At 35.7% G+C, this 26761-nt stretch overlaps 1 protein-coding gene and 1 long non-coding RNA gene across 4 annotated transcripts in view; one reads left to right on the top strand and one right to left on the bottom strand.

Moving 5' to 3' along the window:
- Window positions 1-3900: 3900 nt before the first annotated feature.
- Pfrx (6-phosphofructo-2-kinase/fructose-2,6-biphosphatase) overlaps window positions 3901-26761 on the bottom strand; it is a 28963-nt gene continuing 6102 nt past the window's right edge. Inside the window, exons 1-9 of one of the 2 annotated variants that reach the window (XM_077442545.1) lie at window positions 10369-10518; window positions 8250-8375; window positions 6958-7118; window positions 6740-6874; window positions 6396-6653; window positions 4729-4947; window positions 4353-4587; window positions 4142-4266; window positions 3950-4059 (exon numbers count right to left, since the gene is read on the bottom strand). In XM_077442545.1, the coding sequence (XP_077298671.1) occupies window positions 3994-4059; window positions 4142-4266; window positions 4353-4587; window positions 4729-4947; window positions 6396-6653; window positions 6740-6874; window positions 6958-7118; window positions 8250-8375; window positions 10369-10426 (1383 nt within the window). In that variant the 5' untranslated portion in view covers window positions 10427-10518 and the 3' untranslated portion in view covers window positions 3950-3993. Of the gene's footprint in view, window positions 4060-4141; window positions 4267-4352; window positions 4588-4728; window positions 4948-6395; window positions 6654-6739; window positions 6875-6957; window positions 7119-8249; window positions 8376-10368; window positions 10519-26761 lie in introns of those variants that run through there. The other variant, XM_077442544.1, reaches the window with a different exon arrangement.
- On the top strand, window positions 10263-18238 carry LOC143919956 (uncharacterized). Of its 2 annotated transcripts, none has more exons than XR_013261287.1 (2): window positions 10263-10596; window positions 16232-17325. It is a non-coding gene; the product is annotated as an uncharacterized LOC143919956 (long non-coding RNA). The 2 variants fall into 2 exon arrangements; XR_013261288.1 differs by lacking the exon at window positions 10263-10596 and adding an exon at window positions 10625-10781 and having other exon boundaries at window positions 16232-18238.

Raw genomic sequence — 26761 nt, 5'->3', positions numbered from 1 at the left:
GCTGTAAAGTATGAACAGGAAATGTCGGGTACTGCTGTAAGCCTGCCGTGGCGTAAACGTGACGGTTGGTATGAATATACCCATCCAATTTTACCAAAGAATACTTTTCGTACGGCCGGATACCTGCTGAAGTCGGTACGTGCTGACTAGGTATGAACAGACCTTTAATGTGCGCGCGCAGAATACGGGAGGAAAAGCCTGTTCCTCTTGTTCCTGTTGTACCCTGCTCGCGCAAATTAAGTGAGTATGTACCGTTTACCATGTACCCTTTTTTTTGATCTTTCGACTTAAGATCTTTCGATCTTTGCCTTCCGATATTTGTGTTTTCTGTAATTTAACATTCTGGCTCGTCACGTAGACCCGCATATACATGGTTCGGTGATCATTGGTCACAAAGCGCTCGTCCTAAAGTCACTAAAATCTTTCTAATGGAACATCTGGCAGCCGAAAAGTCCATCATACTAACGATAACTATCATACTAACTAGAACTCGAGTGCCAAATATTCCGTATTCGCGATTTTCATGGCAAAACTTATCTTTTGGGCGATCGCAATATGACTTATAATCCAATTACCCATATACATCTAATATATACTTTCGAAAAAGACTTTGTATGTAAGTTTGTATGTATCTTTGGTTGGGAATCGAAAACCAAGTACTTGAAATCTTTTTTTAGCCTTTTGAAATTTGAAAAACGTACTTCTATAACGTGCAAGCGCGTTCAATCAATTTATTATATTTAATTTGAGAATAAAAAAAAGTTTTTTTAAAAACAAACCTCGTTTTTAGTTTTGTATATAATACTAAGGTATATAAATTATTTTGAATAAAAATATCAATATTATTGATATTTTTATTTTTTTTATTTTGTAAAAAAATATTTGAATAAAAATATCAATAATTTTATTTTACTACCGCCATCTATGTATAAAACTAAAGACTACATAGACGTCACCCAGATTTAAAATTTGCAAACTTCAAACGCGTCTTTAATATTTTATCTCTATCGTAATGGTGGAGGATTCATTTACTTAAATTGATGACCAAAATGAGCAATATGGCAAAGTATGAAAACGATCGGATAAGAGGCAAATTTTTTCCTGAATTGTAATCGTAAGTGAAACGTAAAGGAGGTTTGTAAAAAATACCCGGATCGATAACGTTTCACTACGAACTGCGAAACACAACTGAAGTTCAAAACTACATAAATGAAACGAAATCTTTCTGCTTATCCATAAAAAATTGCGTTCCCGCTTCGGACTGTATTTTCATTTCCGTTTCAAATAAACGCTGCAATAAGTTCTCTTTCGTAAAATACATAAGTTCAATTTCTAAAGCGAGGAATTCTAATGTCAAGTTCCATGAATCCATTGCACTGAGGCGATAAAATGACCCGAGACGACAACTAATACGTTTTTCACACAATACACCGTTGCATTACACATTTCGAGTTAAAAATAAAATGTATTATGTTAAAAAAAATTTAATAAAAATTTGTAAAATATTTTATTAAAATCTCACGAATATTATTCGAATAACTGCTCAAAGATTCGAATAGCGATTAGATAACAAAATAGGTCGGATATATTCGAATATCGAATATTCAGATTTGAAACTCAAACCTGGAGTTACAAACCAGTGCGCGATATCGTTGTTTGCGGAATAATCCGTTCACCAATATATACATACATAGGCCGATGTATACTTATGTAGAACGATGAGTGGGACCGATACTTACCAATGTACATATGTACATATATAGATTTGAACGTAAAAATATTCAGTTCTACATACGTATACGCCATAAGATATGGTATCGCTTATTTATTGCCGAATGTATTGTAGTATGCAAAAGTAAACTTTGATAAAAATTATCGTCAATTAACAAAGTAAATCGTAGTATGTATGTTTGCATTCAAGTTCAAACATCGTGAAAAATATTACAAATGATCATTAAAACGCCGAAAAAAATATTCATTTACTGACAATTTTTTAAGAACGATTCAATTGAACAATTTAATTTTTATCATTATTTCGGCTACTTTATGCAAAAAACAATTCATCTCTTACCTCTAATAACACTGAGCAACAAAAAATCACGTTTTCGAGTTACCAGAGCGGAGACTAACCAATCTTTACTAACTTTGACCCACTGAATTTGAATATGATAATGATTTTTGTTGGTTGGTGATCATTTACGAGATATGAGCGTTTAAAAAAATGCGTGATTTTTACAGTTTTTTGGCTTTTGCGGTCTTTAACTCAAAATCTAGTGTTGTTGTGCTCAAAGTGAGTATTGGAATCAATAGTCGGATGTTTTTCCTATTGATTGTAATATTGCATTGCTTTAAAATACTTCTAATTAATTGTCTAGCGAATTTTAAAAGTCAAAAATATATTTTTTTTACGGATTTTTTCTCCATGCTATTTTGCATTTATTTGGAAATTTTTTTATTTCACCTCGTTTATAAGGATTGGTTTTCTACCTCAATATTTTTTGTTTTTATCTAAACGTACTAACTCGAGCGGTAATTGAAATTTAAATGCTTTCGTTGTGTATACGTTCGAAACGCGGATAGCAAGGTGCAAGCGAGATGGCATGTAGTGCGACCGCTGTACTCTGTGAGATGGATTACATGCCATCTCCCTTGCACCACCGATATCACCGAGTGTGAGTGTATTTACATTAACTTGCTAATATTTAAGTACAAGGGAACCGAAAACCGATAACCCGAACTGAACCAATATATATATATTTTTTACTGAACCAGAAGGAAAAAAATAACGGTTCAGGTCCCTGTTTATAGTGTCTGTAATAACATTGTACATATTTCATTCACTCACTTATAAATTAATTTGATGAATGAAAATGGTATAAAAAAAAAATCCACCCCAAAACGTCAATATTTTGACCAACCAAAATTTTTATAAATTTATATTTTTCCTTCAATTAAGTTTTAACGAAATAAAATAATTGGGAAAATAATAAAAATGATTAAATGTAACAAAAAATATATATTTTTCAATAATATGCATTACTATAAATTTTAAGTGAAAATTACAATATAGACACCTCGTAATGTATCACATTTTAAACAGTCCTTCAAATATAATAAACATACAGCAATAAATAATAATTACAATTTATTGTTTTTTTTTTCAATATAAAATATAATAATCATACGCTCACACACTTTTAGATTTTTTTTCAATCAAAAAATCTACTCGACAAGCGTTCCATTTATATATTAAATACACAAACACAGCTTTACTTCATCATAATTTACTTTATCATTATTATATTTTTAATTTAAACAATTTATTTATTTGACTATAATTGGAAATGTTTCAACGTAAATATTTAAATATATATATGTATGTACTATATAAGTGTACGCTTGAAATGATACAATACGTCTGGAGCAATTTTTTTCTTCATTATTTTGGCAACTGAGGTTAAAATGTAAAAAAATTGTCTTTTTGACACCCATAATTACAAATGTAAGATATATTTTTTTGCTAAACCATCTTAATCCTAAAATATTTATGCAAAAATTATAGTAAAATGTCAAAAAAAAAAAAATTATTCACGCACACATCTATCTGCAACATAATTCAATCACTTGTGCCCTGGCAATTTAAAATTACATCTAAAATTTAAGCAAACTAAATTTTATCTCACTTAAAAACGAAATCAACACATGGCTGTTATGATTTAACACCCTGTATATATCATATTACAAATACTTAATATATATGTATATATGTATACAATAATTTAATATTGTAAGTGACTAACGTCATTAAGAATAGTTATTTATATATTATTTTATGTATTGATATATATTAATATAAGTTGATACAAAGAATGCAAAAAGGTACATTTATTTTCAGTTATACTGAAATTATTTTAATATAATATAATATTATATATAAAAAACCAAAAAGTAGTAAAAATCTAAGAATTTTTTTTTTAAATATTAAATTTATAATTATTGAATATCTTTTAAGGCATTGTTATCTCCATTGCATGCTTGCTTTGGCGTAGCGTCTGAATCCTGAAATCAATAATTAAAACATTTATGTAGTTCAAACAACGATTATCTGTAAATTCAACATACGTAGTGTGCATTTACATACAGGCTTGGGTCTATGGGTATCCACAGCATCTATAGGCAGTTTAACATGTTCAACTCGACAACCGTAAGCAACAGGCGTTAATTTAATGATGGTGTGTAAAGGAACATGCAAGTATGGTAGTTCATCTGCAAGAAAATATTACATCACTTAAAATAAACACACGAAAAGAAAAATACGAAGGTGTCTACAATATATGTATATTAATAATTACCAGCAGTTTTGTCCAGGAAGTATGCCAACAGGCACCTCATCACTGCTTGATGGCTCACGACTAAAACGTTCCCTTGTCTCTCCAACTCCATGATGACGGGTTCCAATCGAGCGACCAAGTCTTCGTAGCTTTCACCACGTGGATACCGATAATTAAACTTATTTTGATCTCTTGCTTTGAAATCCTCCGGATACTGGGATTGGATTTCTTCATACGTCATCTCTTCACAAATGCCCTAAAATTTGAACACACATTCTACATATTACAATTATAGCATTCATAGTATTGTCTATATACTTTTTTTTATAGGATTGCATTTATGGCTTCTTAGAAACTAATATAGAAGGATATGGGAAAATTAATAATTTAATCTTACAGCGTCTATTTCGTTTAAGGCCTTCCAGCGTTCTTGCGGCACGTGGACGGCTTGCACAGTTTGAATGCTACGTCGCAGCCAACTGGTCCAAACTCTCAATCCAGTGAGTTGCTGCTGCGATATGTAATTACCCAAAGCTGATGCGTACCGTCGACCTTGCGGCGAGAGCGAGGAATCGCCTCCTATTCTGCCTTCCAGATTTTGCTCACTCTCTCCATGCTAATGGAAGATATACATATATTATATATAAAAATACACATTAGACATAATAATAAGAAAATAAGTGAAGGGTAGCGACAAGCTGACACATTTTAAAACGCTCCGATCTGAACAGTGATGCAAGACAAGATCTTACTTATTTAATTATAATGTACACCCTTTGAATGCTGACCAAAGCGGATCTGTGTTCTGCCAACAAATCCATGGACCGATAGGCGTATTTTGAGTATGTACAAAGTAAACAAGAATATTACCCACTAAGCCTTTCCAGGTAGCATTGAACATGGTACGTGTAATCCGTGTCAATGTTTATAAAGACTGGTTTACACTGGAATTTCTGAATTTATAACCATAGCAGAATTTCTCGATGGAAATCCCTAACTGCTGAGTATTGCTTGTCATTTAGGTTGTGAGCATTACATTTTGAAGAATGAACTAGTTTTGGAAAAGCACATTCATTAATAGACTTCTTTTGTTTATTTAACATTGTTGCAAGATATATTAGAGAGCCTAAACACACCCCTACAAAACTCGAAATCCTCGGCGGTGGATATCTAGGGTTTGTTTGGAATAGCTACAATTTTTATTACACTTGTTTTCTATTGGATTTCTAAATAATTCTAGTTGTAAATGTTGGCGAAATTTTCAGCGTGACGGGCCTTCAACAGAAAAGACGTTAGCACTCAAAGGGCTAAGCGATTGATTAAGTTTATACTAGATAGTGTTTCTACCTCTATTATTATTTTTTTTTATTACAATCAATGTACACTCGCCATTACTAGAGGTAGGATAGTCACAGTGCTATCCATTGTTCGGCAAACCTTTAACAATGCATTTACAACCTTTGAACAATACACGGCCCCCTCAGGCTCCGGTGACTAGTCATTACAGATCGCTCCAATGCGACGAGTGTACGAGAACGGTTAGACAACGTATACAATAGGTTGAATGGTCAGACAACGTATACAGAACGTTCAATAAACATCGAATACAATAATTAATCAAGTACAGAAATAATAACCATAGAGACATATATGGATTATTTTTAGATTTTGTGCACAATTATTATTACAATCTATAGATTTCAGATTTCAGTGCATAATTTCTACAAATTATACACAAAGATTTTTGTGACAACAGGAGATGATCTATTACCAACTTTCAGGAATCGTTTCAACAATGATCAGATAAAATTGGCAAACTCTGATAGAGAAACGATCGATTTGGAGTCACAAAACCCCCAAATCTAACCAGCAGTTTGGCGAGTCGAACCAGCGATCGCAGTGGTGCTAAATATATACGCTACCATTAACCCAAACTGCTGGCTTAATGGTAGCGTAAATTATGAATAAAACAATTTAAACAGACAACTATAGCCACACTCAAGCTGGAGGAGCATCTTAATGTGTCACTTTGCATACAGAATTGTCATAAAAAATTGGACTAACCCTTGTTAAATATATGGTTCTGGGTACAATGTGTATATTCATCAAATAGTAAACGATCCTTGATTGGATGTGGCCTTCATGTTTGTGCACAACGACCTTCTCCCCAGTATTGTAAATCTTCATGAATGACAAGCCGGCCTCTTTTGTCTCGTCTAGTGGCTCGTACCGCTCACGGTAATGTTCTATCCGAAGCAAGAAATCGCTCAACACCGCGTCCATATTCACATTTTCGTAATCCGGACTGCTCACTTTCACTTCCTGTCGAGAGGTATCACGGTGAAATTATAATCAGATTAAAATTGTATTGATGAGAATGAAATAAACAGTTTTCTTTCAACGCTGACCATAATGTTTTGTTCGATGATTTGTGGATCGTCGCATATTGACTCGACGAAGAACAGTTTGAATCCCATCTCGTTCACGACTATCTTTCTAATTAGCTCCCTGCGTTCCATGGTAGAGTTGGTAGCATCAAACACCTACAACGTTGAATAATGCGGTGAGTGTGAATTCCGTCAGAAAGCAATTTGGAATTAACAATAAGAGATGACCGATTACTAACTGCTACTTCACCTCCACCTTCCAACCATTGACAGACGTCGCGTAGAGCATCCATGGCACACTGGGTGCGAATAGCCATCGCTTCCTTGTTATCGTGACGGAAGAATTCGTGGCTTTTGTATGCAGTCGTCATGTGCCTTCTATACTCGCCGAGATTGAACACTAAAAACAGTAATCATATGAGTTACACTTATACACGAGAGAAACATGAACCGTTTGTAAATTAAATTGAGCCTGTATAGCTTAATTGTAATAATTAGAAACAGTACCAGACTTTTTTTGGGTTACAAATTAATATAGTAGATATAAGCATGGTCAACATTACAGTAGTGGACCATGCATACCAAGTCGTTGGCCACTTGAATATAAGTTAAATAATAAGAACTGTGTAACTTCTTTTGTGTCATGGATGTAAAACGAATAGGAATACATTTACCATCAATAGACGCTTATGTATTGTTTTATTATTAAAATATACAACTCTAATCGATATTTTATATTCTAGTATATTCTTCAGTATGTATATGTTACAGTCGAAGTGTATTTTCAGTTGTAATATATTCCAACTGGCGTTTTAGGTCATTCGTATTAGAATACAATTCAACTAGTAAATTATATCTCTACAAGGGCAAATACACTTTCAACAATGTGCGCCAGTTGTAATACAACAGTTGAGTTTTGACTGCTCTGATATTTTTTGCTTTAGAATTCAATAATGTAGTGAATAAAGGTAGTGAATACGGTATTACGACAGTTCTAGGAATGTGTTAAAAACAAAAATGTGACTTTTCAACTCAATTTACTAATCGAGTGACGTTTTTACGAAAACCTAACATCTCCAACTAACCTGGTACCAACTTATAGTTGAACTGTATTTTCAGTTGTAATATATTTTGACCAGTTGGAGTGTAATACGCCATATGAATCAACTTATGTCGGTTGGACGGAATATATATTCCAACTAGTCAAAATATATTACTACTGAAAATACACTTCAACTATAACAGTAGTTGGTACCAGGTTAGTTGGAACATATTTTAACTAGTCAACATATATTACAGTTAGTAGATACATTTCAAATGTAACATATGTACATATATATAAAAATAAATGTTTGTAAGTCTGCCAGTAGAAGTCTGGAAATGCTCGGCTTTGCTGGGTAAAACTAAAATAAATCATTGAAACGAAAAATTTGTCCGATTCTGGCCCGTTAGTATTTGATAACGAATCGTCCGGTTCCACCTCTAGATTAGCATCATTATCGATCGATGATAAAACACATGAAAAAATTACCTCTGGTATTTATTCCGATCCAATTCAGGTACCTGGACAGTTTTTTGGATATATATGTTTTGCCCCTGGCCGGCAGGCCGACCATGGCGATGACATGGGGAATATTTACATTGTTCGCCCTTTCGCCTGCAACAAAAACAAAACATATTTATTATAAATATCAGTAATTACATCACAAATTAACGTTGTCCAAATTTGACATTCATACTATTAGACGAACAACACAATTCAGACTTTGAACGTCATTAGTAGGTCCACAGTGCAAGTCTACGTACAAAAGTGTAATTTGGAAAGTACCACCGTTTAATATTACTGCAAAATTAACAACTAATCGACAAAACGGATGGTCTAATTTGATTCTATACGAACTAAATTCTTAGAATAGAGCCGCATGTAGATAATATACAACTAACTATCTATCTGTCGATCAGATGTGTAGGTTACCTAAAATTATATACCTATACTACTAGTTCTGCGAAATATAAATAATATTTTGTCTAAATCTTTTTTGAATATAAAACAAACATTGTCACCTACCAATATCATTAAAATGTATGAATTTGTTTTTATATTGCACAAAAACAGACGTCGATTGTGTTAAAACGTTACTTACAAGTACATTCACATAAAATAGAGATTTTTCATAATATAAATAGCAAGCAAGAACATACATATAATGATAAAGTTACTTCCATATTCATATGTTATATACAAGTCGATTTAATATATTTAACTCATTATATTTAACACTGCACTTTTGTCTCATTGCAATCTTTCATTTATGATGAGGCTGCGAAATTTTTGTAGATTAGATCTTAGTCTTATTACAATATTAGATCTTACAATTCCACATTTGTAAGATCTAATATTGACAATATTTCTAAAAGCAAGTTTTTATTACATCTCATAAACCGAATACTTTTAATTAGGGGTTTTTTAACGTTATAAAAAAATTAAGTTAAATTTTTCATTCGCTCTGTGGCATAGGAAAATCTACTTTACATTATATATAAATGGTACTTGTATATAATTTTCTTTAATAGAAAGCTTGACAAGAAATAAGGTCAGGTACTTTTTGAAAAAATAAAAGCACTGATTTTAATCAACCAACACTTACAACAACTCAAAAATAACACAAATAAGATAATATGCATATAATTGCGTCTCTAATTGTTCCGAGTTAATCCTATATCAGTAAACTGAGAGTGCTGTTTATATAAACGCACTTTAACCAGTATAGTTAAAATATCAGGAAATTATTGTAAATAGGTTTTTGAGCTCTTTTTCCTATTATGCTGTACATTAACATTCGAATAATATAATACTATGATTACTAACAAAATTAAATTAAAATTGCAAAATAGAAAATGATCAGTAGATCAGTAGCTATTAAAATAGATACAAGATGTATTGTGAATATAATTTCGTAATAATAAAAAGCATTTAAAAATAAAAAAAATATCAAATTATTTTTATAGATTTATATCTGACTAATTAGATATAAGTAGTTTTGCTTAATGAATCTACGTAATTCCCATTAGTAACTGCGGATATCCTATGCCCCTATCAACTATGAATCATAAGTAGAGCATTTTTCCAGGACTGCTCCGATAATGAATTCATTTATCATTCAGAATATATCAACCTGGAAGTATTAATTTAATAATAAGAAAGCTTGCTAAAACGTCAAATAAACAATTTACTATCATATTGACATAAGTGCATTCACCAAGCAAATCTACAATCAACAACTGAAAAACCTAACTACATTTTGAAAGGAGCATGAGCTATTTCATCCACCCGAGAGCAACGCCGGCTAGTATTCAACAAAACAAGCAACCAATTGGCAGTTCAATACTTTTAATATTCCAAAATACAATCCAATCTTGGACAATATTCTAACACAGCTGCTTTTTGAATCGTACAAAAAAGATACACAAAGCAGACAACGTTGAAATATGACCCAAGATGGTTGGATCCAGCCCGTAGATAAACCAGCACATAACCTAAACCACGTCACAACCCAACCCAACCCAACTTAGCACCGAGCGTCCGAGACCAACCCAGAACCTTTGCCACTGATAAGGCCGTCCCGTATCGACCACCCGAGCTGTCTCACCTGGAGTTCCGAAGGTCTCCCGGCTCATGTACTTCCATCCCAAGGACTTTTTCTCCATACTATCACGTCTCCGACGATCGATAATACGTGTCTCCACACGTCCGATATCCCTTGCGATAACGTTGCTGGGTTCAGATAACGCACGACCCCGATCACGTGGACCAGCTGGCTTTTACGTCAATATTCGCACATCGCCTTGCACGACGCGAATGCGTATAATGTATACACGTACGTATTTAATTTTTTTTTTTTTGCTAGCTACTGCTTATTTACACGTCACCGGTCGTACGATACGTCTCTCTCCTAGTGACAGTGGTGTTTTCGATACCGTTCTTTGCGTTGACCTTTTATTGTTGTATGATTTTTTTGACAAGAGTCGAAAGGTGATCTTTTCATGTCTCGACGGTGTGATGGTAATTTTTTTTATTATTTTTATTTTATAGGGGAATGTTTGACAAGCGATGTAATAAAAACCACGCGACGCCCGTGTGTCGAGTCAAGGTTGCCAATCGGATGCTAATTGACGCAAGATAAATTCTCGTGTATGTATGTAAATATTGTGTTTTTCTGAGATTATTTTTATTCAACAGTTCTCATACATGTATAAGGCGTGCGATAAGCCATTTATTTTTAGATGTAATTTTTTTATTATGTATGAAAAAATTCGAGTTCGTTGTGCCATTTTGCGCCAGGTGTGAACGCACGTTTAGTATCTATTATGCATTAGCATTTACAATCAGGGCCGCCGAGAGGAATTCTGGGACCTGGTAAAAAATATTCCGGGTCCTATGATAAAAAGTCTTATATATATACATATACAGTACCGTGCAGAGAAATCGCATCATCTGCAAATACTTTGAATTCTTGGAATTTCTCGGTAAAAGGTCACCTAATTTCTAAAATACTCTTTTTTTATTCAAAAGGGTAGTATTTCGAACATTTTGAGGTATTTTATTAAGTTCTTGTGCGGGTTTCAAGTGAGTAACTGCGATTTGTGTATATATTTTTTTAATGGTAATTGGATTATTAGTCACATCACGATCGCCCAAAAGACAATTTTTGCCATGAAAATCGCGAATATGTAATATTTGGCACTCGAGTTCTCGTTAGTATGATAGTTATCATTAGTGACCGGACCCACGGCGCACCATTTACTGTTCAATTGTTGTAAATGCTTTGTTGAAGGTTCGGCGAACTCTTTTTTTTTGTAAATAGAGCCAAACCGCCCCGATTCCTGGAAAAAGCACGATCTGTATCCGTAGTCTAGTTATCATTAGTATGATGGACTTTTCGGCTGCCAGATGTTCCGTTATAGAGATTTTAGTGACTTTTGGGCGAGCCCTTTGTGACCAATAATCACCGAACCATTTTTAATATGTGAAAAATCTATCAGAACTATTAGAAAAATACCTATATGTTGGTTGTTATTTTTTAAAATAATTGAATGAGACAGTATGATATTGTAACGTGGGAACATGAGAGAGAGTATCCACTGTGAATTCGTGGGTGAACATGGGATTAGGCTAACGGGACTCAAATAAAGGATACGCTGGAGTTCTCACAGAACAATAAACTCACTACGGTAGACCTTTACGTGCCTAAACAATATTTGTCCTTCATAAAAAGATATACACGGTAGATCAGATTATTCTGGAGTGAGCGGTGGATCCGTGTGGACCTCTGGAATCGTTGAATAAATGCTGTGAAGCGACTTTGGCCTTTCATTTTGATCATGAACCCACCCCTACGCAACAATATAACAGGTATGATTTCTTTACCCCGGCTCTCCCCACTCTTGTCGGCCCTGTTTACATAATACATAATTATTAACTGAAGATGCTTATGAATTTATGCATAAGATGTATTTTCGAATTTATGTTGCTGTGTATGTATAATATTTGGGAAAATTTTGCGTCCGTTTCAAGTTCGTGAATTTGAACATCAAAACAATCTAAATGACAACAATTTTTTGGTACTGTCTGATAATGTTAGTGCCAGCGTTAGCACCGATTCAATGCTAACGCTGTAACAAGAAACCTCATGCAGAGTATTGAATTGAATATTTCGGATTCTTCTTTATTTATTTATGGGATCAGGCCTGACGAGAGGGGGGGGGGGGGGGTTGCAAGATTAATAATGTTTATTACAGCTATATGTATACAATGAAAACCAAAACCTCTTAAATTGAAAATAATTAATTTGTATTTAATAAATATTGAATTAAAAGTTGAGATATGTCGTAACATAGTAGAGATATTTAAAAATGTTTTTGGAATGATTACTATGATGATCCTAGTACCAAGCCGACGAGACAAGTATAATCAAGTAAGCATTAAAATATAAGTTAAATACAAATAAGCATTAAAAAAAGTGTCCTAATCTAAATCTAAATCGAATGTTTTAAAAATATTCGACTAGGTACTATTTGATTATTGTATATGAAAAAAGTTGTCGTGTCTGTATGCACGTAGTCTTAAAGTAAATACAACATGAGGATAATGCGAGTACAAGTATAAAATAAATCTGTTTAAACAATTAAAGAATTCACAATTATACATTAGTTATACTAACTAAATTAAACCGATAAAATTGCAGGGACGTCATTTGGGGGTTCAGAGGGGAGCATTTGTCCCCTCCCCCCTTTAGATTGGGTCAGGCCAGCAACAAGCAATTAATTTTATGAAATACTATGAACCTTACTCAAATCGGATATTCGTTACTAAAGGTTTAGGTCAGCAGAAACTGGAACAAATTCAATGAGAAGCCTCCCCCTGCAAAAAATTGAAATTAAGTCCCTGGGACATTTGCATTACATGTCAATAATAGGAGACACATGAAAATTTTACTAGTTTGAGAAAAAATATAATTATTAATGGATATTTTATTTATTTAAAAAAATCAATACCACAGAGAATTGACTGTTTGCCCCAAAGCGTCAATGTGATTATAATACAAATAATAAAAATCATAAAAATTACAAAAAAACATCATAAAAAAATAATAAAAAAAAAACATCATAAAAAAATAATAAAAATCAAGTAAAAAATATGTACACAAAATAAAAACAAAGAAATAAGATTGAAAAATTTATATCGTGCTATTTAGGATGTGTTCCACCAACTCAACATAACTTGCATCGAATAGGTCCAAGTAATGTGCCAGTAAGTTAAGGAGTCGAACAGCTCTCGAGAGGGGGGGAGTTCATGAGCACGTTTGATTTAGCCCTAATTGGCAAAAATATATCATGTTTTCTTAAAACTCTACGATTTTCCGGGGCCCAGAATTTTAGTTTCTCCAGGATAGCGGGATTGTGAATCTCTCCTCTAAGTAATTTTACGAAATGTTTCCCAAGAAATAAATCTCTTCTCTTTGCCAGGGAGTTGAAACCCAAAGATCCCAAGACAAAGGCACTAGGGAACAGATATGGATAAAATCCAAATGTCTTCAGATATAAAAATCTAAGGAATTTCCTTTGGACTCGTTTCATTGAAATATACTCAACTCGTTTCATATGTACTTTCGTTTCATTGAAAGACTGCCATACCATAAAGTGGTTAATTTTGACGGTTGAAAATTGACGGAGGAGACCAGAGCATAGTCATTCTCCGAATTTGGCAAGCCAACTTTAACGTATTACCCGAGTAAATAATAGATCGCTTTGGTCATTGACCGCGTACCTACTATGAGTAAACATTCCTCATAGCAGATCGGTAACTCCAGCTCGGCAGACTGCATGGCACACAGGCATTCCAAAGTCGATCATCCGATGACAGACATCACCATTTGCGTCATCTTGCCGCATCTCATGCGGAATTCCGCGGGGGGAGTTAGTTCTAAAGAAGAGCAAGTTTTTGCTCACTTGGTCACCTTGATGCATTGTCGCGAGTGGCAGTTTCAAATGAAAACTAGCGTTAACGAACGCGCCAAAAGGACGCCGCAGCAAAAGAGAGATGGACAATCGAAACGTCCGAGATTATGGACCGTGAAAGCTTTCAGAAATATCTCGAGCTCGCCCTTGGCCAAGTTATGCGAAAAGTGAGTTTTTGTTTGTTCTGGCGTTTGCAATTTGAAAAACACACTGTGCGTCTCCCCACAATTGACGCCAGAAAAGCAATTGATTTACGGGGAAAATTTTGAAGACCGCTCGGGTAGGAAAAATGACGGAGCTGTGATGATGCGTTTGCATTTCTTGAATGTTCGCCAAAATATTTACAAACGCTAACAATTGACACACTGTTTAATTTTATTGCCACGCTTCCTAAGAATATAAATTATGACAGACACAATAAATCATACCTTAGCGGGGATTACTGCCGTTTTGGTATGTTTTTTATAAAGATCGAGAAGAATAATTGTTCAATAATCCATAATAAGCTCATAAGCAATGAGATATTTTCAGTCTCCTTAGCCGATTAACCCGTAAATACGTATATATATGACCAGTGGCGTCACAAGGCAGGTGCGGGGGATCAGATCGTTATGAAATCGCAAAAGAGAGAAGATCTAGGGTTAAAAAAAAGGTTGGCAGGGGAGAAAACAAGGGACGCTGAACTTACTTTACAAGAAAATAAGAAGAGGTTAGTAAAAAAGGCGGTGTTTGAATGCATTGACCGTGTTCACTATGAGCTCACAAGGCAGGTGCGGGGGATCAGATCGTTATGAAATCGCAATTGAGAGAAGATCTAGGGTTAAAAAAAAGAGGTTGGCAGGGGAGAAAACGAGGGACGCTGAACTCACTTTACAAGAAAATAAGAAGATGTTAGTAAAAAAAGGCGATGTTTGAATGCATTAACCGTGAGCTCTAGATCAGATCAATAACCATTAAGGAAGTAGCAGCCATGTTTCAGGCTATACACGCCAAGAGTCAATATACTGCCACTATTGGTTCACTATTATTAGCTTTTTTTTTGCTCTCTTGCTTTGTAGGACAATAGTGAATACATTTTTGTGGGCAAAAGCAACTTGTCCACCGATCTCTGCGTATGACCAAAGATAGGCGTTAGGCCCTGCTCGTCAAATAACAATATACCTCACCATTACCGTACAAAGCAAGAGTGTAAAAAAAGTTAAAAATAGTAATTAATTTGTGCACAAAGCATCGTCCGAACGCTTGTCTTTACAAATGACTAGACTTAGGCGGTCAGGATGTTCAGGATGAACCCACACAAAATGGTTCACTATTGTTAATTACGGTAATTGGATTATTAGTCACATTGCGATCGCCCAAAAGACAATTTTTGACATGAAAATCGCGAATACGGAATATTGGGCACTCGAATTCTCGTTAGTATGATGGAATTTTAGGCTGCCAGATGTTTCGTTAAAGAGATTTTAGTGACTTTTGGGCGAGCGCTTTGTGACCAATAATAACCGAATTATTAATTACTGTTGTCCTACAAAGCAAGAGAGCAAAAAAAGGTTGAAAATAGAAATTGACAATAGTGAACGATTTCTTTAGGGTTAAGGGCGAAAATACACTCCACTGCATATAACTTGCTTTTAGAGGAGCAATTTGTCTTCCAATTATTTAAATTCAATTATTTATTAACTGCAGTCTAGTTTTTTCAAAGATCTTAAAATCATATTTGATTCGGTTGCTTTCTAAATGATTGAGCGATTTGATGTTTTGTCATAGATAGATACATAGGAAAAGGTCTGCTTTCAAACTTTCAGCCGAGGAACTCCGATTTTTAATATTGTTGCGTAGGGGTGGGTGGAGTTAGTATACGTTACAATATCATGATACAGCGCTCTTTTTAACCAACTAAGCGCATTCATAGCAAGCATCTAACAACCATACGAAAATAGTCGCAACTGGTCTCGTTGTCACTAATGTTTCCTTCGTGTCTATTTTGAATTCCAGAACTCCGTGTAACAGAGTGAAACACCATCGTATGTTTGCAAACAAACTGTGACATCACCCCATTCATCGACACTTTTCAGACGCGTCATGTCGGTGGCATCTTGAAACATATCCAATCGATAGCGACGCGGAAAACAAGATCGAAAAATTATAAGTTGGCATACAACTCATGACGCAATCTTGTCGCCGAGTGATTAGTGAAAGTTGGAGGTACATTTTCGAAGAAGTTCTGGGTTGAGAGTGCGAGCCGTTTCTCACGTACACATGCAGAACCTTGTACTGCTAGAGGGGTGTTGTTTCGCTTCACGTTCCTTGAATTCGATTGCTAAGAGTGCAACGAGGGCACCAATCAATACTGAGAAAACCAAGGCGCAATTTGTCGACAACTGCAGTAAAATTGCTCTTTTAGTCACAAAAGAAAGTACAAATAAAACCTGGAAGCATTTCACTCAATCTCACAAATGCAAAAGTCCTGTATTTTGTAGGGGCCTACCTCACGGGACCGAAAGTTAAAAGGTCGAAAAGGCAAATATCGGAAGGCAAAGATCGAAAATCGAAAGATCAAAAAGAAGGGTGCATGGTAAATGGTACTATGTATATATGATATATATCAGTGGCACGCGGTGAAATTATCTCTCTTTTTGTCACACAGCCTTGTTTAATGTGCGCGCGCAGGATACGGGAGGAAAAGCCTGTTCCTCTTGTTCCTGTTGTATCCTGCTCGCGCAAATTAAGCGACGATGTACGACGGGGGGGGAGAGACTTTTACCGCACGCCACTGATATGTATACTAATATTTTCGACTTTTTCACTTCGACTATTTCACGGTCACCCATTTTGTAGGTATGCGACGTGTATAAAATTGAAAGAAAGAAAGAAAAAAGAAAGCTCTCGGGCGAGCTTGTACGGATTAGGGATAGCAATTTGTTGTCAAATTTCATTAACCAGTAAACGATAAATAATTTCCTCTCTAATGAAAAAAAAATTACGTGGATTAGATAGCTTTTCCTAAAAACATTAACCTATATTGAACCGTAAATGTATGTAATACAAACATACGATGTCTATTCGTAATAACTAATAAATCATAATTGAAACAACCGTCTAATCGAATTTATTACGACTTGGTTGGTCTGTGTTGCCACTCTCAGGCATGTATCAGTGTAGCCACTCTTACAAACTTGATCCTGCTGAAAATAAACTAGCTCCAGACTACCTAACCCACAATACAGCATTTGCATCCCTAGTACGGATGTACTCTGAGCTCGTTTGTGATCAAAATATGGACCATATAATGTATGAACGAGTTAAGATGTTTAGAGAAAATTAGGGACGTATTGTTAAGCTATAATAATAAGCTACAGTTACCTATTTCAAGATGGACACTGATATCTGAAGACAGAAATGGCACCAAAAGGAGAAGAAGATACTTCCAACCTTATGAAACGTATAGGTCCAGTTAGAGTGACGTATGATATCGAATACCAGGCCTAATCTTAGATGGGAGTACGCGATACATCGGACTCAAACAACCAGCTGATTGATTCGTGACGTAACCACACACGCGGGGTCAGCTATGTACATACATATATTTGTTTGGTTGGAGCTCAATTTACTACATGATTTCTAAACTAGCCTGCCTTAAGAGGGCTGTACACCCGAAACCTTAATTTTGTTGCCATTCCTTTCTTCGATATATATTATATATTGAGTGAATGCGACAATATATATCAATATATATATATTGAGTGAATGCGGCAGTTGCGCTTCGACCAGATAAAACGTATTTTAAATTGACAAAATCGAGGTTTCGTATTCTCCTATTTTCTCCTCCGAAACTGGACCAATTTTTAAAAAAATTTCATCATCGGTATGAGAAATATATTTTCTGTGCAACTATGCACGTATTTTTTTTTTAATCGACCGTTAAATAAGCACGCTGGACTCTTTTCGTGGGTGTAAAAAAGAGGCTTGGCTTGAAGATGTTTGGCGGCTCCTAGCTCCTATAAAAAATAACTAATCAAAAAAAATAAAACGATAGATGCATCCGAATGGTGGATATCCATAGCATATTAAAAAATAATTTCTCTAGTGCCATAATTGAGGAAGTGAGAAGTCTAATACGTTTGTACGGACAAGGCGCTGGTATCCAGCCCTCTTAATCGTCACTGGCTTTTGCTCCGTCTAACGTCAACCTGGCACAAATAATAATCTTCGAATGACGCAAACATAATTATTGCGTAGATCGCTAGCTGCCGTTTGCACTTGGCTATAGTTCGAAGAGGAAAATAATACTAATAAAAAAATAAAAAAAAATATGCGAAGAAGAAATGAACTTCACGCATTTTTTTGAAGATATTTTTCGACGTAACCTTGGATGAGAGCTTGTAAACACGCTCTCGGTGAATGATCGCACTAAAAGTGTACATATATGTGATATAATTGATACAATACCGTTCATCACCAATTAATTCAACAGCGCACATACATATATGTAGTTGTCATTAGCGATTGTGGGCCATAATTAGCACCGACGACCATTCTGTCAATTTCCCATTCTATTCGATTAGCTGGTGACATATTGTCTTATTCTTCTTCTTCTTCACCATCTCGCATAATTACTCGTGACCTTAGCTGACCGCGTGACGTAAATTTAATTCTCAGATAAGTGCGATTGGTATTTATTTGTTTAGAATAGCCCACAATCGCTGAAGTGCGCAGATGACGAGGTGTTGGGTATTAAATCATACCCGAGCGGCGACCGATAGCAGCGGGGGGGAACAAAGTGATAGAACGACCTTAGTCTTGGTTTATTTTGGTTAGCTTCGGCAAGGGAAAAAGTACACGTGGGTGTTCTTCGTCGGATGTGTCTGGTGGTGTTTCAGCGTGTCGGGAAGTTGCCGTTGGGAAACGTGAATTACAATCGGCAATGACATTAGGAAAAAGCTTGGACGACGTTCAATCAACAGCTGTCGACTTATGCCAGGCGCCATACAGCAATCGAGAACCAGTTCGCTTAGCTCGTTTGCAAGAGCAGATGTGCACGGTGTCTCGATTAGCGAGATGTGTACATATGTACGTAATGCTTGCATTGACCTGCTTCAACTACATTATGCCAGTTAAAGGAAGCTGGAGACATCTTCAGGCTAAAAAGGCAGAGAGTACTTTTACTTTCTGTCAGCTCCGTGAAAGACCGCCTGACCAGGTATTCACATCGGGTCTACCTCACGGGATCGAAAGTGAAAAGCCCTAAAACGCAAATATCGGAATGCCAAGATCAAAAGATCTCAAGTCGAAAGATCAAAAAAAAAAGGGTGCGTGGTAAACCGTACTATGTACATATATATATAATAAGTCTCCGTGACGAGCCAGAATGTTAAATTACAGAAAACACAAATATCGGAAGGCAAAGATCGAAAATCGAAAAATCTTAAGGCGAAAGATCAAAAAAATGGGTGCATGGTAACCGGTACATACTCACTTAATTTGCGCGAGCAGGATACAACAGGAACAAGAGGAACAGGTTTTCCTCCCGTATTAATGTGCGCGCGCAGAATACGGGAGCAAAAGCCTGTTCCTCTTGTTCCTGTTGTACCCTGCTCGCGCAAATTTATTTTATTTTATTTTATTTTATTTTTTCATTTAATTTACACCAAGAAGGCCTAACAGGTAAACCCAATGCACCTTCCTGGCCAAAGACAATTATATAAACATATATGTATACCATCCATATATACACAAATTCTTACACGTATACACAAATACAGATACATACATTCATAAATATAAAAATACACATATATACATATACATACATACACACCTACATATATATATATACATACACACATACATATACATATATACATATACATACACACATATATATACATATATACATATACATACATATATACATATACACATACATATATATATATATATATATATATACATATATATATACATATACATATATATATATATATATATATATATACCCACACATACATACATACATATACATACATACACATATACATATACATATACACATACATTACATACATCCATAAACATACAAACATTATACATGCATATACACATAAACACATCAATACACATAAATAAAGATAAATTACTCATATATATATATATACATATATATATATATAAATAAAAAATAGCATACATATATAAATATAGATAAAACCAACATACATACACATTATGCTAAATAATAACATTACAAAATGAAAACAACATGTGTAAATATGTATGTAGCTAGAAGTCATTTAAAATATGCTGCCTGACAGAACTGTATGATGAAGTAAAAACATCAAGGCTCCCAGAAAGCAGGTTAAATAGTCGAATGGCTCTTGAAAGGGGTGAGTCATCAAGCACATTAGTCCTGGCCCGAATAGGTAGGAATAGAGTTCTGGAGCGAGATTCTCTCAGTTTCTCAGGTACTCTAAGTTTAAGATTACACAGAACTTCAGGAAGATGATATTCACCCCTTAGAATTTTTAGAAAAAGCTTACCAAGATGATTGTTTCTACGTGAAGCTAAGGAGTCAAAGCCCAAGGAGCCCATGACAAACTTACTAGGAAATAAGTAGGGATAGCGCCCAAACTCTCTCATGTAGAGATAGCGAAGAAATTTTCTTTGCACCCTCTCTAACATTAGCGTGTACCTTAAATGATTAGGACTCCATATGGCCGAACCAGATTCAAGCAAACTGCGCACCAATGTAGTATACAGTAAACGCGTCACTCTGGTGCTATTAAAGGCGCGTGAGTTTCTGATGACGAAGCCTAAAGTTTTTGTAGCCCTATTGCACACATCTTGGATATGAGAATTAAAATTTCCAGATATTTGAAAAAGTAATTCCCAAATCCTTGATATGTGTGTGACGGGCAAGAATAGAGCCATCAATATTGTAACCAAATTCAATTGATGATCGAGATCTGGAAAAAGAGACAATGTGACACTTTTCAACGCTTATCGGAAGACAATTTGAGTGTGACCAAATAACGAGTGAATCTAAATCGCTCTGTAGCAGTAGAGCATCGGAAGAAGATTCAACGCACCTAAAAAGTTTTAGATCATCTGCATATAATAAGAAGTTGCAGTTGTGGAATATTTCCCTAATATCATTAACAAATAAAATGAATAGTAAGGGGCCAAGATTAGAACCCTGTGGAACACCAGAGCAGGTTGGGTATTCAACAGAAGAATAAATTCCATATTTTACAAACTGACGTCGATCCTTGAGATAATTTGTGAATAACTGAGAGAGACCATATGAGAAACCATAACCAATTAGTTTATTGATAAGGATGGAGTGATTTACTTTGTCGAAAGCCTTTTCGAAATCCGTGTAAACAGTATCTGTTTGAATATTAGCATCCAAGGAACCTGTTACAAAACCAGAAAATGACAACAAATTTGTGGTCGTTGAACGTTGTGGACGAAATCCATGTTGCTGATCAATAATCATACTCTGGCAATGATTGAAAATATACCTATGAAGTATAATTTCAAAAAGTTTTGCAGAAGAGGATATTATAGCAACCGGGCGATAGTTTCTAATGGAATACTTATCACCTTTTTTATGGATCGGAGTTACTTTCGAACACTTCCATGATACAGGAAAAACTGAAGTCTTCAGCATTAGATTAAAAATAAAAATCAATGGAGACGAGAGTCCAGGCTCACTACCCTTTAAAATGAAATCTGGAATGAAATCTGGTCCAAAAGATTTAATATTTTTAATTTTACCAAAACCGTAGCGTAAATCAGATAAATGGAACTTGTCAACAGACAATAATGGAAACATGGAGGAATCTAAACTAGGGGAAGTCATAACAGTAGTCGAATCAAAAACCGAATGAAAATAGTTAGCAAAGGCATTTGCGATGCTGTCATGACCAATAAAGTCCTCATCCATATCGTGCATTTTCGTAAGTTTTGAATCTATAATTCGTTTGCTGTTGATGAAGCTCCAAAAATTTTTCGGATTCTGAGCAATTGAATTTTCACAATTAGTAATGTATTCCTCGTAAGCGGAAGTCGAGATCCGCTTAAAAAGAGTACGCAAGTTACAGAAATCAATAAAAAATGTAGGATCTTTATATTTTTTCCATATTTTATGTGCATTATTTTTCTTGTGCATTAATGAAATTATTCGGGAATTATACCACTTTGGGTAAACCCTTGCTTCATTAATTTGACGCTTTCTCATAAAACATTGATCAAATACAGAGTTAACGATACTATAAAAGGAATCAACGGCAGAATTAACATCAACGCACTCATATAGTTTATCCCAATTACAAGCAAAAAACAAACTATTGAGGATCACGAAATCAACACCATCAAACAACCATCCACCCGGAGCCGGTATATTAGCAGAATGAAAATGAGAGGAAGCCGAAACAAGTGTATTTACTTCTAACTCAAGCGCCGGATGGTATGGATCCTCAGGCAGCAAAGGAAATAGGCTTCTAGATACATTGCAAGAAATAAAATTTAAATTAGTGAAAATTAAATCTAATAAATTATTATTACAATTAGTTATTGAGTTCAATTGACTCATATTAAATAGTTCTGACATAAAAATTAATTCATTAGGAACATAATTCAAACTTCTAGGATTAAAATCACCCAAGATCATGACTTTCCTGCCAGCCAAAACATTAAAATTATTTTGCAAATTTGAAAAAAATGAATTTATAATAAGAGGAGATTCATTCGGAGGAAAATACAGTACACATATTAAAATAGAAAAATTCTTTAAGCGAAGTTCAACCCAAATATGTTCACCGATGGTATTGAGCTGATCAAAAAGGCGAACAGATTGAAAACTAGCAGCTCGTACAGCGAGAAGAACTCCCCCGCCTCTGCTGCAACGATCCCTCCGAAAAACTAAATAGCGGTCATCGAAAAGTTCGCCATTTAAGACAGAATCGCAAATCCAAGTTTCAGAAAAAGCAATTAAGTCATGATCTTGAGCAAGAACAGCAGATAAACAAATGTCTGTCTTTGAATTAAGTCCCCTTACATTTTGGTAGTAAACATTTAAGGACTCACAAAGGCGCGCCCGTTCCTTTCGGGTCTTATTAAATTGCGGCCTTTGTCTTCCGAAAAAGCCACCGACGCAACCCGACTCCCCGCGGCCAAAAAGCAGGATCAAAAACCACAGAAAAATCAGCTGTGCAGACTCCTATTTTGAATGAAGCATAACTGCCCCTAGCTGATAGTGATTGAACTGTGAAGTTCTGATCAATTCGTCCCAACTTCCTACATAAATAATCCTTTATTTGAGTTTCTGTAGACTCACGTTTCAGATAGAATAAATGAATAAAACGTTTATCGGAGACAGCTTTTAGATGCTCATCTTCAATACCCGAGCAACGGATGAAAGACTGCCTCTGAGACCGTTGAGACTGAATTGGAGACTTAGAAACTGCATCTATCAGAGAAGCCTTCCGTGGTGCAGGAGTTGACGCAGGTGATGGATAAGGTATTGGAAGGCTGGCATGCGACGCTCCATTGTGAGTAGCCGAGCAACGGATGAAAGATTGCCTCTGAGACCGTTGAGATTGAATTGGAGACTTAGAAACTGCATCTATCAGAGAAGCCTTCCGAATTGCAGGAGTTGGCGCAGGTGATGGAGAAGGTAATGGAAAGCTGGCATGCGACGCTCCATTGTGAACGGCGGCAGGAACAGCAGTCTTCGGAGAAGCGTCAGCAAGAGAAGCAGCTAAGTCCGGACGGGACAACAAAGCGCTCTTTGACACTTTGTTACGGCGCTTACGTTTGCTTATGCCCTGATCGGCCGGCCGCGCCGCTGCAGGTGGAGCATGGGTTGGAGACAAAGTAGAAACCATCCTTGCAGCCTCCATTTGAGCAGTCAGGGCACGTAAGGAATCTGCGAAGAATATCTTGAACTCACGCGAATCCTCCACCAGACCATCAATTGCTAGCTTGAGGTCAATCAGTCGCTGAGAGTCATGCGCCTCCTCTTCCTCTCGTGCGACCGTGACAATTTGAGAGGTGGCAACCAATATATCAGAAATCCTGGAATTGGAAAGGAGATTTCCCCCAGATAGAACGTCTTTGATTGAGTCACACAGTCTGTAAATGCACTCAAAACGAGACATTGTGAAACTATTGATAACCGAAATTATTGAAATCAAACAAAAAACACAACACAAGCACTTTTTCACTATGATTAAACAAAAATATAAATTCAAATTATTTTTATTACACGTCGAAACAAATGACAAAATTTTATTAATTCTTCATGTTGAAAATTCGTCACAATTTTCAGATAAGAAATTAAAACACTTCACTATTATAAACAAGCGGGTTTTTTATCACAAATTAAGTGTGACATCACCCCATTCATCGACACTTTTCGGACGCGTCATGTCGGTGGCATCTTGAAACATATCCAATCGATAGCGACGCGGAAAACAAGATCGAAAAATTATAAGTTCGCATACAACTCATGACGCAATCTTGTCGCCGAGTGATTAGTGAAAGTTGGAGGTACATTTTCGAAGAAGTTCTGGGTTGAGAGTGCGAGCCGTTTCTCACGCACACATGCAGAACCTTGTAGTGCTAGAGGGGTGTTGTTTCGCTTCACATTCCATGAATTCGATTGCTAAGAGTGCAACGAGGGCACCAATCAATACTGAGAAAACCAAGGCGCAATTTGTCGACAACTGCAGTAGAATTGCTCTTTTAGTCACAAAAGAAAGCACAAATAAAACCTGGAAGCATTTCACTCAATCTCACAAATGCAAAAGTCCTGTATTTTTTGTAGGGGTCTACCTCACGGGACCGAAAGTTAAATGGTCGAAAAGGCAAATATCGGAAGACAAAGATCGAAAATCGAAAGATCAAAAAAAAGGGTGCATGGTAAATGGTACTATGTATATATAATATATATCAGTGGCACGCGGTGAAATTATCTCTCTTTTTGTCATACAGCCATGTTTAATGTGCGCGCGCAGAATACGGGAGGAAAAGCCCGTTCCTCTTGTTCCCGTTGTATTAAGTAAATTAAGTGAGGATGTACGACGGGGGGAGAGACTATTACCGCACGCCACTGATATGTATACTAACCGTGTACCGTGTAATGTATGGTAAACGAACATTTTCGACTTTTTAACATTCGTGGCGGTGACGGTCACCCATTAACATCATGCCGGGCCGAATTCATTCACTGGTTTGCAGTACCAACGGTGACCATCATTAGATGGTTTTAGGCGACAATATTTGAAGAATTTATGTATTTGGGTAGCATTTTATGAGATTCAACAAATTCGAGATGCCAATAACTCGAATTTGCGAGAAACTGAGTGAGAGGATGCCGGTTTATTGGATCCGCCACAATAATTAAGCTAATAAACCGGATAATTCCAGAAGGAGACGGTCGATCTGTGATTTGAGATCAACCATGAGATCTCGCCAGCAGCGTATTTGGACTTGAACCCACGACCTCTCTGCTGGTATGATGTAGCTCTACCAGTGCACTACGCTATACATATCTACATACATACATACACACACAAAATCAAAGAAAAAGTGGGCAACTCAGTCAAGACGGAATTTAAAATTAGACACAACCATTTTACACAGGGTTCATCGTATTTGATTGACACCCCTCAAATCGGCATTCTTCAAAGTGTAATTTAAATAATTTCTCAACGCCTCAATATAATGTCTTCCATATGAAAGATTGCCGACCGCTTAATAATACATTAAAATCCACTCCAAACTCAATCAACGTTATGAACTTATGAGGAACTTTTTTCTTTCGACTTCCTCGCGTTCATATTCAGCACAAATTCCATAGAAAATTAAGTGCCCGACTGCGTTAATTCTTCAAATAACCGAACTATTTCTGGTGCAATCATCATGACAGATGCTACCCAAGTCGGGTGACTTGTGTCTAGCCAGCGTCTGCTCCAATAGAGATCTATGCAAATACCGACAGATCAGTGGTGTCATCCCAATTTCGATATATAATATATAGATACATGAGTATAAAAATTTTATAACATTTAGCCTCCTAAATTTTGATATATTTAAATGAAAATAAAATCTAACAAATTCAATCGAGTAAAACCAAAATAAAAATACGTCCATTTTGAATCGAAAAATATGCCAAACTGAGAGATGCAGATACATAGTTTGCGAGTTTGAAAAAAATGTGGAATTTCGGCTTCCTTTGGATATTTCCAGTTCTAGACAATAAAGTTTATGACTTTTTACTCATAAGGATATCGCGTGTAGCTGTGCAGTTCACATTGAACGGCTACCAGTTAATTTTGCTAGTGCATAACGGAAAAGAAGGTTCATACTTTATACCTGCTATGTATTGGACTACGAATAAAACAATATTTTCGAATTTGTTCGAACATTTCTATGATTTTTAACAAAAATGACATGACTTTCTGATTTCAAACAACGGGTTTCCGGAAACTTTTGATTTTGAACAACAGGTTTTCGGAAACC

Source organism: Arctopsyche grandis, chromosome 12 (assembly GCF_051622035.1).
Source record: "Arctopsyche grandis isolate Sample6627 chromosome 12, ASM5162203v2, whole genome shotgun sequence".
NCBI lineage: Eukaryota > Metazoa > Arthropoda > Insecta > Trichoptera > Hydropsychidae > Arctopsyche > Arctopsyche grandis.
This window is presented reverse-complemented; position numbering and strand designations above follow the sequence as displayed.